This window comes from Aquila chrysaetos, chromosome 5 (genome assembly GCF_900496995.4).
Source record: "Aquila chrysaetos chrysaetos chromosome 5, bAquChr1.4, whole genome shotgun sequence".
NCBI lineage: Eukaryota > Metazoa > Chordata > Aves > Accipitriformes > Accipitridae > Aquila > Aquila chrysaetos.
This window is the reverse complement of record NC_044008.1, coordinates 22,773,599-22,787,101: the sequence shown is the minus strand read 5'-3', so window position 1 is coordinate 22,787,101 and position 13,503 is coordinate 22,773,599. Positions and strand designations below refer to the sequence as shown.

General features: G+C 42.3%; 1 protein-coding gene across 4 annotated transcripts in view; it reads left to right on the top strand.

Moving 5' to 3' along the window:
• PLXNB2 (plexin B2) overlaps positions 1-13,503 on the top strand; it is a 262,685-nt gene that overhangs the window by 197,323 nt on the left and 51,859 nt on the right. For all 4 annotated transcript variants that reach the window (XM_030014280.2, XM_030014278.2, XM_030014281.1 and 1 more), the window contains 3 exons: positions 4,393-4,485; positions 5,658-5,739; positions 11,379-11,551. In XM_030014280.2, coding sequence (XP_029870140.1) covers positions 4,393-4,485; positions 5,658-5,739; positions 11,379-11,551 — 348 coding nt within the window. The remainder of the gene's footprint in view (positions 1-4,392; positions 4,486-5,657; positions 5,740-11,378; positions 11,552-13,503) is intronic.

Below are 13,503 nucleotides of genomic sequence, written 5' to 3'. Positions count from 1 at the left end.
AAAATAAACATTTTTGCTTGAAGGCCTTAAAATATATGTAAACAAAGAAAAGCAATATGCTGGATTTAGTCTGTTCTCCGAGATGCCAGGACTGGTCCCTGGTAGGATGTCTGGCTGTGTGCAAGATGTGGCACATAACACTTGTCTTAAAGGCCACAGCTCCCTTTGCTAAAAATGGAAAAGTATTCCAGTGAATTTACTCACATTTCTTTTGTTTAACATTGTGAAGAGCTGGTTTTCTGCACAAGAGGAAAATCTTTCCCTGCTCCCTTGATATAAGTGGAAGAGCCCATTCTCTCTTGAGAACAAATTCAGGGCAGATACATAATCTAGATGTGCTGAATTTGACTTCTAGAGGACCTTTTTCCTCCAAGGAGGAGAAACAGCAGCAGGAACCCAAAACCTCCTTCATCTAGTTTATCATTCTGTGAATAAGCACTTTAATCTTTCTGAACTACTAGTGGAGAAAAGGGAATGAAAAAGCTTCTGCCTTTTTTTTTTTTTCTGTGAGGTATCAATTACATTTAACAAAGGCACACCGTCTGGATTGAATGCTTTGTCATGGGTAGCAATGTTTAACAGTTTGCCTACAGCCCAAACCTAGTATGTATTTATTTAACTTGGAACTGGAAAGGCTTACATGGAATTCAGGTGTCTGTAAGAAATAAGATGAATGCGTAGGCCATAGGCTGGAGAGATGCTGGAGAGCAATGAGTGTCAAATGATGTCAAAATAATTTTTCTTAGGTGAGGGCCATGTGAGAATGTCATCTCTGTCATGGGAGCAGCTCCATATATCCTGGTACAGGGGTGCATTTTTAAGCCAAAATAGTAATGCCTTCAGTGCCAGGACTTGAATAGGCACACACAGTGACTCCAGCTGTATACACAGACCTCTAAGTATATGTGAAAACAGACAAATAAGGCATGAAATAGTTAGTTCATTTGAGTCAGGGCATAACCTACACTCAGCCTTTGATAAACATCTCATGGAGGGCAGGGTGCTCAGAAGAACCTGTGGATGGATATTTTGTAGGGGTTGGCTCACAGCCCAAATGCAAAATAGCATGTGGCTTCTCATGTGGAATGATTTTGCCACAGGATATGCTGGGCATTACAGTGTGTTTGGAGCTAGCAATCATGCAGCTATGAGCACATTTAAGGTCTTTATTGGTTAGGGCATTGGTATATATCCATTTTGCTCTTATTTTCCTTGCCTAAATTCTTGCTTAGAAAAAGCAAAAATGAATGTTCTGTCGTCGCTTTGAACTACTGGCTCTATTCTCTTGGTTTAATCTGTGCTTTGCTTAAAAGGGTGATGCACAGCCTGCCTTATCATGGGTGCCTAAGTACAGTAGCCAACATTGTGCATATAAGCATCTCTGTTTCTAGGTGGAGATTAGCAGTGAAGGTTTGGGCTTACTCAGTGAGTAGGAGAGGTGAATGGCCTCTAAAACTGCTATCGCAGAACTGAGGGGGGAGAATATGCTCACACGTTTTGTATGCATCTCTCGTATGCACTTGTGAACACTTACAGTACAATGAATAAATCTCCTCATGAGGCCTTCCACTGGAGGGAAATAGACTAAAAGAGGAGAAGCTGTTGACTGTTTTTCTGCCTCTCCTTCCTCTGAAAGAGTTTCAGTAAGAAGCAGAAGTAAATCCAAGCTGTTGTCATTCTTTCGGGAATAGTCTCATCCAGGACAAGCAGTTGAGAGGAAAGTTTAGTACTGATCAGTCATATTGCTTGCAACTTCTGAGAGGCATTCTCCAGCTGAGTCCTTGAAGGATTGGCACAGTAGAAGAGACAGATGTACCAGCATCAAGATAACCTTATTAGCCCTCCAAAGATTTTCGTTAAAAGTAATTTCCCATTTGGATTTGTCTTTGTTATGTGTGTCTGATGTGTAACCCACTTCCTAGTGTTAGCTACATGTCTCTTCTTGCACCCAGACTGCTGAATGTGAGCTCTGTGACCTTCTGCTCAAGAGCCTGGTATAGCAACTCCTGATTTCAATTCACTCCAGGTAGCAGCTGTCACACACGCTGAAGCTCCCCTCCTCTCCCAGTGCCTTCTGTTAAGCATGTTGGAAAGCCTTACACAGCAGCAGCATAATTTGAACACTTTTGAAAAATACATGATATTTTGAAATACGTGGAGTAGGGAAAGTGAGGCAGCGTTCCTCAGAAAAGAGATTTGTAAGGTGCTTTAAAACTTGGAGTATGTAGACATTTTCTGTAAGGCAGAATGGGCTGTAAAACTTGCTGTAAAACTTTCAGAAAAGGCTTTTCAGAGCTCAGTCAGTAGTTTATATTCTGTATGCAGCTTCTGAGAAGGAAAAAGTAAAAGGTCTGTTCCCCTCTATAGCATAAACCTCTCAGACACTAGAGTCAGGCCTTTTACCTGGTTAAAAGCATGTGCTCCTCCTCAGTTCCAAACCTTGGTGGGCTCCTGTGTCCGCTGCCCAACCTGTCACAGTGAAGGTCCAATATGAAAGGTTTCCACTGCACTAATTAGATAAACCTACTGGCCCATGAGTTACCAGTGATTCCAGCATTGAAGAAGTAGCTACAAATAAATAGGATAAGACCCTCATACGTGAGGCTTAGATGACAGCAAGAGACAACTTTCTAACCCTCAGAGCAGGAAAGAGGAGTCAAGTAACCATTATTTTTTTGCCATGTACTCCAAGACTGAAGTGGTTCTGGGCAAAAGCAGGGACTAGTTCTTTACATCCATAGAAGGCATCAAAGCAAAGTTCTCATAAAGTTCAACAAGGCCACTGGCAAGGTCCTGCACCTGGGTTGGGGCAATCCCCAATATCAATACAGTCTGGGGGATGAATGGATTGAGAGTAGTCCTGTGGAGAATTACTTGGGGATACTGGTGGATGTGCTTACAGCCCAGAAAGCCAATGGTATCCTGGGCTGTGTAAAAAGCAGTGTGGCCAGCTGGTCAGGGGAGGTGATTCTGCCCCTCTACTCCGCTCTCATGAGACCCCACCTGCAGTACTGTGTTCAGCTCTGGGGCCCCCAACATAAGAAGGACATGGACCTGCTCAAGTGGGTCCAGAGGAGGTCTACGAAGATGATCAGGGGGCTGGAGCATCTCCCCTGTGAGGACAGGCTGAGAGAGTTGTGGGTGTTTAGCCTGGAGAAGAGAAGGCTCCCAGGAGACCTTACAGCAGCCTTCCAGTACTTAAAGGGGGTCTACAGGAAAGATGGGGAGGGACTCTTTAGCAGGGAGGGTAGTGATAGAACAAGAAGTAAGTTTTAAACTGAAAGAGGGTAAATTTAGATTAGATATTACGAAGAAATTCTTACTGTGAGGGTGGTGAGACACTGGAACAGGTTGCCCAGAGAAGCTGTGGATGCCCTCCCATCCTTGGAAGTGTTCAAGGTCAGTTTGGATGGGGCTTTGAGCAACCTGATCTAGTAGATGTCCCAGTCCGTGACAGGAGGGTTGGAACTAGATGATGTTTGAAGGTCCCTTCCAACCCAAGGCATTTTATGATTCTATAAAGGTGAAGGTGATCTTGTCACCCAGTGGGTTCTGATTTCATAAGTCTTTACCAACAATACTGTCTGAAAATATCCTTGCTACTTATTTCTTTCTCTGGTTCTTCTGGCAAAGCTGTTTGCGCAGCTGTCCTGTGGTCCAGAGCAGGAGAATGACCAGCACAGAAACAGTGTCATGGGGTGATGTGTTTGGTTTTTAGCCAGCTCAGTTCCTCAATTGAATCACAGGCCAGCCAAGCTGAGATTTTTGCCAGTGCAGCGCAGGTCAGTATGTGCTGCAGCCTAAAGGCAGGAATGAATGGATTTAGGGCCTAGGGAGAAGAGAGGGGGAAGAAGGTGTCTAGGAGGCAGGAATACCCTTAAGCTGGTGCTGCCATCAAAGACTGTTCTGTGAAAACACAGCTGGAGTCGTGGTGAGGCAGGAGAAACAAAGCCAGCAAGATTGGAGAGATGTTCATTCCAGTTTCCCATGCAATGCTTGCATTCCTGCTCTGCCCAGGATCCCTACAGAGAAAATCTTAAAGGGCGGAACTCGCACAGCTCTGCTAATAACACATCTGATGTGTGAAGCCATCCAGTATTCACATCTCTTGGCTTTTTATTATTGCTCCCTAAAATGAGTGCTAGATATTTTCTTGCTTTATTTGTACTTCTTGGTGCTTCCACCTTTAACGAATGTTGGGGAAGTGCAGCAAAGTAGCAGATTGCACTGGCTCAATGTTTCACTAGCTTTGTTTTAGAAGATTACTTTAACTGGTTAGCCTTCTCCATTTGGTCTTATTACTTCAAGTGCTGAATAGAATATTGCCTGGTGATATTTTATTACACTTGGTGATGCTATATGAATTCTAAGCTGAACTTTTCTCTTCCATAGGATAAAAAATTTAAGGTTGGAAATAGCCAATTTGAATTTGAAGCTCCTGTTGATGAATCAGATGAAGGAAAATTTTCATTCATGAGTGAAGAGGTAAATGCAAAAATATGATTTGCGTACCAAACATATTCAGTTCTTATAGTCCTGTTCCAGTGTCCACATGTGTCCAGAAATATTCAGGTAATACCGGTTTCCCTCAGAGAAGAAAGTCACCTCTGATGGAGACTCTCTTTGGTAGTAGCAGTCAAAGGCAGCAGCTTTGGCTCAGAGTTCCTGGGGTCTCCCCTCAAAGCCCTTGATCTTTCTTCTTGATTTCTCTGTCTATGCAATCCATGGATTCATTGAACTGTCCCTGGAGGAATTTGGGACCATTGCTTTTTTATTCCTCACTTTTTATGCAATCTGGTGAAATCATTGAGGATAAAAGATGAGAATTTGAGAGCTCTCCCTCTCCCCACTCCAATTCATGTTCTTTCCCTTTTTACATCTATAAAAATGGGAATGGTAACAGTATGTTGTTGTTTGGCTACTTACTAGCTATGCTTCCTTCACTCTGGTTTATTTTACAGGGAAAGGAAATAATATTAAAAAAATAACCTATTTACCAAGGTCAAAGCTGGACTCAAATGTTATGCTGACTTTAACCTTTATGTCTTATAAGCTTACTAACAGAGTAGTTTTGAGAACTAATTAGCATTTATGCAGCATTTGAGCCTAGCACAAAGCATTTGCATTGTATTTTTCTTTGCTCTTTTTCCTTCCCGCCAGTTGTTATTGCTGCTGTCTTTCAATATGCTCGTGTCTTGGAGCATGTGAACCTTGTGCTTTAGCTATAACAAGGGGGTTGTACTGCAAAAGATGCAAGAGATTTCCCCTCCATGTGGTGCGAGTCTGCCGTGTCCACAGAAGTAATGGGGCCAGATGGTGTGGGAAGGGAGAACTCAGCAGGGTCAGCAGTTACACTTACTGACTATGAACAGTACCTTTGCTACTTGGATACTTATAACCAAATGTAAATTAAATCAATGAAAAGTGAGTATTCAGATATTGTTGTCCTTTGGTACTTAAAAATTCTGATTGTGAAGGATTAGGTTCATTAAAACATTTTTCTATAAATGTGTTTGGCCAAAATGAAAGAAAGAGCATAAGGTTTGGGATAGTTTCTAAAACCTTCACAGCTCTGATTATTGAGAATCATAGAAAATGCATGAAATTAACCTTGCCAAATGAAGGTATAAATATCTCTATTGTGTCATCTTTTCCAGTTCTCCTATAGTGCAAATGAGACCCTACGACTTCACTTATCCATAAGAACAGATGAGGTCAAGATTGACAGCAAACTGATGGGTAAGTATGAAATATGGGATTAAAGGGAGGTTAATTACAGTAAACAGGAATCTATTCCTTCATAATTTGGAGTCATGTGAATAAGAATGTTACCTTTGTAGGTTTTACTGGTTTGGGTGAAACAATTAAATCTGACAGATCGAAAGTTATTAATACCAAACTCATGAATTAAACATCACTGTTTTATACATTAAAGGCTGATTTAAATATGCTACCATTATTTTGCTACCACTATATGCCTCACCTCTGTGCCTGGGAAGATCATGGAGCAGAACCTCCTAGAAGCTATGCTAAGGCACATGGAGGACATGTGATTTGAGACAGCCAGCATGGCTTCACCACGGGCAAGTCCTGCCTGACCAACCTAGTGGCCTTCTATGATGGAGCAACTACATCAGTGGACAAGGGAAGAGCTATGGATGTCATCTATCTGGACTTCTGTACGGCCTTTGACACAGTCCCCCACAACATTCTTCTCTCTAAATTGGAGAGAGATTGATTTGATGGGTGGACTGTTCTGTGGATGAGGAATTGGTTGGATGGTTGCATGCAGAGGGTAGTGGTCAACAGCTCAATGTCCAGATTGAGATTGGTGACAAGTGGTGTCCTTCAGGGGGCCGAATTGGGACCAATACTGTTTAATATCTTCATCAAGGACACGGCGGGATCAAGTGCACCCTCAGCAAGTTTGCAGATGACACCAAGCTGAGTGGTGCGGTTGACACGCCTGAGGGATGGGATGCCATCCAGAGGGACCTGGACAGGCTTGAGAGGTGGGTTCATGTGAACCTCATGAAGTTCAACAAGGCCAAGTGCAAGGTCCTGCACCTGTGTCAGGGCAACCCCTGGTATCAACACAGGCTGGAGGGTGAAGGGATTGAGAGCAGCCCTGCGGAGAAGGACTTGGGGGTACTGGTGGATGAAAAGCTGGACATGACCCAGCAATGTGCGCTCGCAGCCCAGAAGACCAACGGTATCCTGGGCTGCATCAAAAAGCAGCGTGGCCAGCAGGTTGACGGAAGCGATTCTGCCCCTCTACTCCACTCTCGTGAGACCCCACCTGCAGTACTGCGTTCAGCTCTGGGGTCCTCAATACAAGAAAGACATGGACCTGTTGGAGCAGAGGAGGGCCACAAAAATGATCAGAGGGATGGAACAGCTCTCCTATGAAGAGAGGCTGAGAGAGTTGGGGTTGTTCAGCCTGCAGAAGAGAAGGCTCCAAGAAGACCTTATTGTGGCCTTTCAATACTTAAAGGGGGCTTACAAGAAAGATGGGGACAAACTTTTTAGCAGGGACTGTTGTGATAGGACGAGGGGTAGTGGTTTTAAACTGGAAGAGGGTAGATTTAGACTAGATATAAGGAAGACATTTTTTACAGTGAGGGTGGTGAAACACTGGCACAGGTTGCCCAGAGTGGTGGTAGATGCCCCATCCCTGGAAACATTCAAGGTCAGGTTGGACGGGGCTCTGAGCAAGCTGATCTAGTAGAAGGTGTCCCTGCTCATTGCGGGGGAGTTGGACTAGATGATCTTTGAAGGTCCGTTCCAACACAAACTATTCTGTGATTCTATGATTTTCAAATTCACTTTTGCTCTGGAGGGCAATCCTAATAGTGCAGCTTCACAGTTCAAATGTACTTAAGTAGTTTGATTTTTTTGTTTCCATGGCCATTTCCCTTCCCCAATGAACTCTCCCCCTCCAGCAGCAGAAAGGGGATCCTTCTCACTGCCTCTCATATGGACTTTACCTGAAATCTCAGCTTTCAGCTGTGTCTCAGCTCAGACAGGTTCTGCAGTCTTTATGTCTGCTAGCTATCAGCAATACACAGAAACATTCATTGTGCTTTAAGCTCATTACTTTATTCATTTATTTCTACAGGAAAAAAAAATGTGTGTTTTATAGCGCAAAGACTTGGTCTTTGATATAAATTCCTTTCTAAATATAAATTTCTTTATTTCTTTCCACATACAATGATGAAGCAATTATGTCTGTGAGCCTATCAAAATCAGTGGAGCAGTATCTGGGAGCTGGGACCTACCTTACACTCCTTTGAACTGAAGTTTAAGGCATAATATTGCAAAAAATGCGAGGCAACATGCTTGTTACTTGTGTGATGAGTCAACATCAGGAAAACTAATACTTCCCCCAAGTAATTTCCCCTGCAGATTAATTCTTCAGACCATATTTTTCTATCTGTACAATATTTAAATTTATTCCCTTACTTATTGGCAGAATAGAAGTATGTTTTTAGAAGATTGTCCCTATGGCTCTGTGTGCAGTGTTGAAAGCACTTAAAAGAGGACCTGGCATGAGTGTTACGGGGAGGTCATATTACAATCTCACACTGTCTTAATTCCATTTCAAAGGCTGTGGTGTTTAAAACTGCAGAATTTTGACCAAATATTCCCAACATCTTTTTTCCAAGTCTGGGAAAAACATCAAAAAAAAAAAGTAGCTAAATTATTTATCATTCAAATTGAAATATAGAACCCTTGCAAGAGGGCAAATTGAAAAATTATCAACAAATGTCTATTTTCATTATAAAAGGGATTTTTTTAATCCAAATTCTCTGCTGCTTTTAAATTTCCTTGCCATATGAAATCCCGAGCATGATGTTTTCTGTGCATCTTGAAAAGAATTGGCTTTGGGTATATGGCTGCTGCTGAGAAGCACCTTTGAACCTGCCAGTGAAAGAACCCTTTCTTTGTATAACACTTAGTGAATGCTAAGTTACGATAGCGTTTTTACATCTCAAGCCATCAGGGGTTCTGAACAGTATGAAATCCAATATATCCCTTTTATCCTTTGTCCTTTTTATCAATGATTTCACAGCTGGTATCTCAAGGTGATGGATAAGAGTCTGAATCTAATGAGTGGCTTGCTGCTGGTACATTTAATGAGCTGATCAGTGAACAGGGGGAGCGTTTAATGCTTTGAGGCCGTAGCTTTCTCCGTTGCATTTATGCAACTGGATGTGAGGGACGTCAAGACGTTGCAGTGCTGACATTGTTTACTGAGTGATGGGATGAAAATCCCTCTCCAGCCAATGAAGGATAACAAAGTAATTCAGTAAGCGTATTGCCGTGCCATACCAGGTGGCCATGTGGCAGTGTGGGTGGGAAATGCAGGGTTTAGGAAGGCAAGGGGAAGATTCATTTAACAATATTACCTGCTCAAATCCCTGTGCAGTAGCAACCTTTCAGAGTGCTGGATTAAGAAAGCAATCTGGTTCCTGCAAAAGCAATTCACAGCATAGATGTGAGGAACCTTCCTTGCCGCTGCCCGCACCGTCTCTTCTGCTTATAAAAGCAAACAGCAACATACTAGGGCTGTCAGTCTGGTGCTTTTCCCCAGCACTACGTTCACATCCAACATACAGAGTGAATAGTTAACACACAAAGTGTTGAAAATATTGCTTGGGTTATGTTTGTTGCTCGGTGACTTCTGTATTGATGTGCTCAGTATATGAAGCAAATGATACTACTCCTGCTTTGTGCTCATCGATTCTTGAGAATTCAAGATAGGGGTTGAATAAAATGGATGTTCTTTCTCATTGATTCATTGTTACAAATGCTGAAGTCCCTTGGCTTTGCATACACCTCCAATGATGTCTCAACTGAGTTTGTGCTGGTAAAGCTACTTGAAATCAAGTGGATATGATGATTAGATGTAAGAAGGGTTAAAACCAGGCTTCATCATTGCATTAACTCTTCAGTGTAAGGGCAAGAATAAAAACATGTTATTCTATTAAAGACTAGCTGTGAAACTGAATGCTGAGGTTTTAAATATGCAGCATTTAGAGAAAAACTGCTCTTATGAGCTAATATACTCTCATGCAAGTGGCAGAGAGACTGTAGCCAAGTTTTGGACATCTGTAATATTGTTCATGCCTAGCAGGGGGATAAGAGCACTGCTGAAAAATAATGGAAAACCAGCATTCTCATTTTACTTTTTCATTTCAGTAGAAATCTGACATGGTACCCTCTTGAAATTAGATTTTAAAAGTTACTGCTGCTGCTGTTATCTAGGAAGTTATCAAGTGCATTGAAATGTTAGTGACTGGAGGGTGGTTTTGCCAGTGTCCTTCCTACAGTCCTGCTCCTCTGAGAATAAAAGTTTTATTTAAATAGACATTTTTGATGGCCTTACCATATGCAATCTCAAAGGGATTTATCCTAGTCTCTCTTACCCACATCTGATCACTTCTGTTTACTCTGCTTTGCTTCTTGCATCTTTAAGGATGAACGCCCTTTGAAAAAAACCCAGTGTCACTAAGGGTACGGTTTCTTGAGACTTAATGAGCACATAAAAGAGCTCATCACTACTGGAAAGGGGAGATGTTGAGTCTCTGTCTTGTACTCACCACTCCCATCTGTGAGCACATTTAACTCTTGAAAGAGCACAGGAGGAAACCTGGATAGTTTTCTGCTGTTCTGGTAAGTTAAGTTGATTTACAAGAAGACTCAACAAGTGCCAGAGCCTCAGTGGCAGAGGGTGAGAAGCTGTGTGGCCAGAAAAAAGGAGCAGCAAAGAGTAAAGAGAAGCAGGGATGAAGGGAAGGAGCAGAAAAGGAGGGAGCAAGACGTTTCCCTCTTTACAATAATCAGCTCACCTTCCCAGGGAAGCAGAGCACTCACACACTGAGTAATCTGTGGAACTTGCATGCTTCCCCTAGAGAAACATGTGGCATCTTTTCAGTCCATTTTCTTCTGGGCTAGCTCTCAAGTGCATCTCCAAATGTTTTCTTGCAAGCCCAGGCTTTCTGTATGGTGCTGAACCACCCAGCTATGTCTCAAGGTTTTGCATCTATTTGGAAAAATTAATTTTGTTCAGTGACTCTGCATCATGACAGAGATTGACAGTGGCCAAAACAAGCTTACTGTCTGGGACAATTGGTGCATGGTTCCTCAGTAAGAGAGGCATGACTGTCAGACCTCATTCTTGGCTCAGAAAAACTAGAATTAAACCCCACTACAGAAAGAATAAGGCATACATCAGGACAGTAATTCAAGAAAAAAGGAAAAACAAAAGCAAGAAAATAGAGAAGAATGGAGAAATGAAGAGGTATTAACTTGAATAACAATTCATTAAGTGTTAACTTTCTATTCAGTTCATGCTTTAGCGATGATTTTGGAAAGGCCCAGATTTCCTGGAAACGGCCTACAAAGGCAGCTCTCTTCCTTTAAATATGCGACTGGCAGAGGTCCCATGCCAGCTGATGACTGTCCCTACCGACACCCATGCAGAGTTTATACCCTTCCACATCTGACTCCTGGGACACCAGGAGGACCTGTTTGTTTGAACTAGTTTTTGAACAGTTGTATAGGCAGGTTCATTGAGGATAGTCAAAGAAAGGACTTTGTACTTAAACGTTTTGACATGCCTGAGTGACAAAAATGTATTTGGGTTCTACTTGATAGTTTATTCGTACTGTGCACATGGATAGATTTCAGGTTTTTCCATGCAGCGAAAAATACAGTTCTCTCTCAGCATCATTCGGGGTTAAGTACAGAGTGTGCATATTCTTCACACAACTCAACTGAGCTTTGTACATAGGATTAGTTTTCCTTCCTATAACGCACTCAATATCCTTAAAACAGAGGAAAATGTCTAAGTACATTTACCATTCACATTTCAGTGACTCTGTACAACTGCTCTTATGGACGAAGCGACTGCAGCTTATGCCTCGCGGCCCATCATGACTATAAGTGTGTCTGGTGTGAAGAAGATGGCAAGCCCAGCAAGTGTGTTTATGAAAAACTCTGTCACGCTCCTCCCACCGACACGTGTCCTCATCCAGAAATCACTCGTGTAAGATTGCTTTTTTCTCTCCCTACCAGTGTATTATTTTTCAGGAGAAAGCATCCAAGCAAGCTCATACTGAAAGGCAGTTTTTTTCCTAGGATGTTAAGTAAGCCTCTGAAATAGCTGCAAGGAAATAATGCCAGTAGTGATGTGTGTGAGAGATTTGTAAAGACTCAAAATAAGAGACTGAATGGACTCTTTGAGACTCCTTGTTTTTCAAGCCTTGTCCTCACTGTGCCAGAAGCCAGGCTAGCAGTGTACGCTTAAATGTGGCACTTGATTCTTGGGAATTAGCATGGATTTTTTTCTGTCCTGAAGTCCTTTCTACCTGAAATAAGTCTATAAGAGAGGTTCACTGCTCCTGGAACTACAAGCACTTAGCAGGCTCATTAACAGGCTTCAAACTAGGCTTTTAAATAGTATTTAATAAGGGAGCAAGTTGTTTCTGGATCACAATGTGTTTTCCAGGTGTCAGTGATACTTTCCAGCCCACACTGGCATTAAACTCAAGGCTGTACAAGTTGAACATAAAAAGTCAGAGAGGCCAAATGCGCACCCCTGACTTACTCTGTGGTTGGAGCATTAACGCAGGGCAAGGGAAGAATGTTGTCCACCTTGGTGGACCAGTAGCCAAAGCAAGAAGTGATAAATCCTTGTCTTTTTCAGCCACAAGCCAAATGCTGTTTTTCTGGGCATAACTGTCAAGAAAAGAGTGGTATGTACTTCCACTGGGCAAATCTAAATTGCTGTGACAGTGGTATCAGTACTTTGAAACTCAGACACACCATTTGATGAGAACATATCGCAAGCTATCATAAAATGCAGTAACTCTATTGACAGAGGTTGAGTCGTAACAGGGATGTTTCACTCAGTAGGAACTGTTTAATTCTGAAACCTGGGCTCAAACTGGTAGAGACACTGAATCTCCTGAGGCTGCATAGTTAGAGGTGCAGTGTGGGTACAGGCAGACCAGCAGCACGCTGGATAAGGTTGGCCATGATGGTGTATTTAAGAAGAAATGGCAGGTAAACAGTTGAAGTTTGCCAAGGAAGGCAAATACCCTGAAATCTTGACAGAAAGTGTGGAGAAGAATACTTGTGTGATAGCTTTGCCCAGATAAAGATGATTTGAGTGGGAAGGGAAGATTAAGAAAAATAAATGTGTTTTCACCTGGGATACTGTTTTGTACATGATTGTGGATTAAATACTAAATACTAAAATATTAGTTTTTTCAAAAATTTTGTTAGCTCCAGATTTGAACAAAATATTTGGAAACATCTACACAAACTGTGGAGTAATTTTTCCGGTAGTTTATTTATGGATGGAGTGAAGAGGGATGGCCAGTGGGCAGAAGTTTTAGGGAGTTGAACCAGTGGGAAAACAGAGCAAGTGATTCGGGAGGTGGGCTGCGCAGCAGGCAGCAGCAGCCATGTCTCTGTGCTCAGGTGTAAGAAACTCTGATTTTGATGGAGCAGACATTAAAGTCCAGATTTTCAGAAGCTATATTTGTTTGGCTTCCAATTACTGCATTTGGGACTGTGCAACCTCCCTCTTCTTGATAGTAAACTTGCAGCCCTCCAAAGCTAAAGACCTGAAAAGGTCTCGCTGGAGGTGCTCCAAATATTACATAGGAAAGCAGGTTAGTCTCCCAACAAATATTCAGGATTCAAGTGCCTGTTCAGGCCATATTTCAACCTGAGAAGTCCACTGCAACTGCAGGATTTTCTCAGTCCTCATTTTAATTGCAAATTATTTAATTAGCATCAGCCCATATACTGCAGCATCCTACCATTCGATGCAGTAAGGAACATAGGGGACTAGAGGAACTTTTGAAGACACTATGTGGGGCAGCAGCGTGTGTTAGGAAGGTGCACTGTTCTGATGTGAACCTAAAAGGAGAAAATCATGGCAAAAAAAAATGCTGGAAAAGCTCCACGGAATGATTGTGAGAGGAGCCC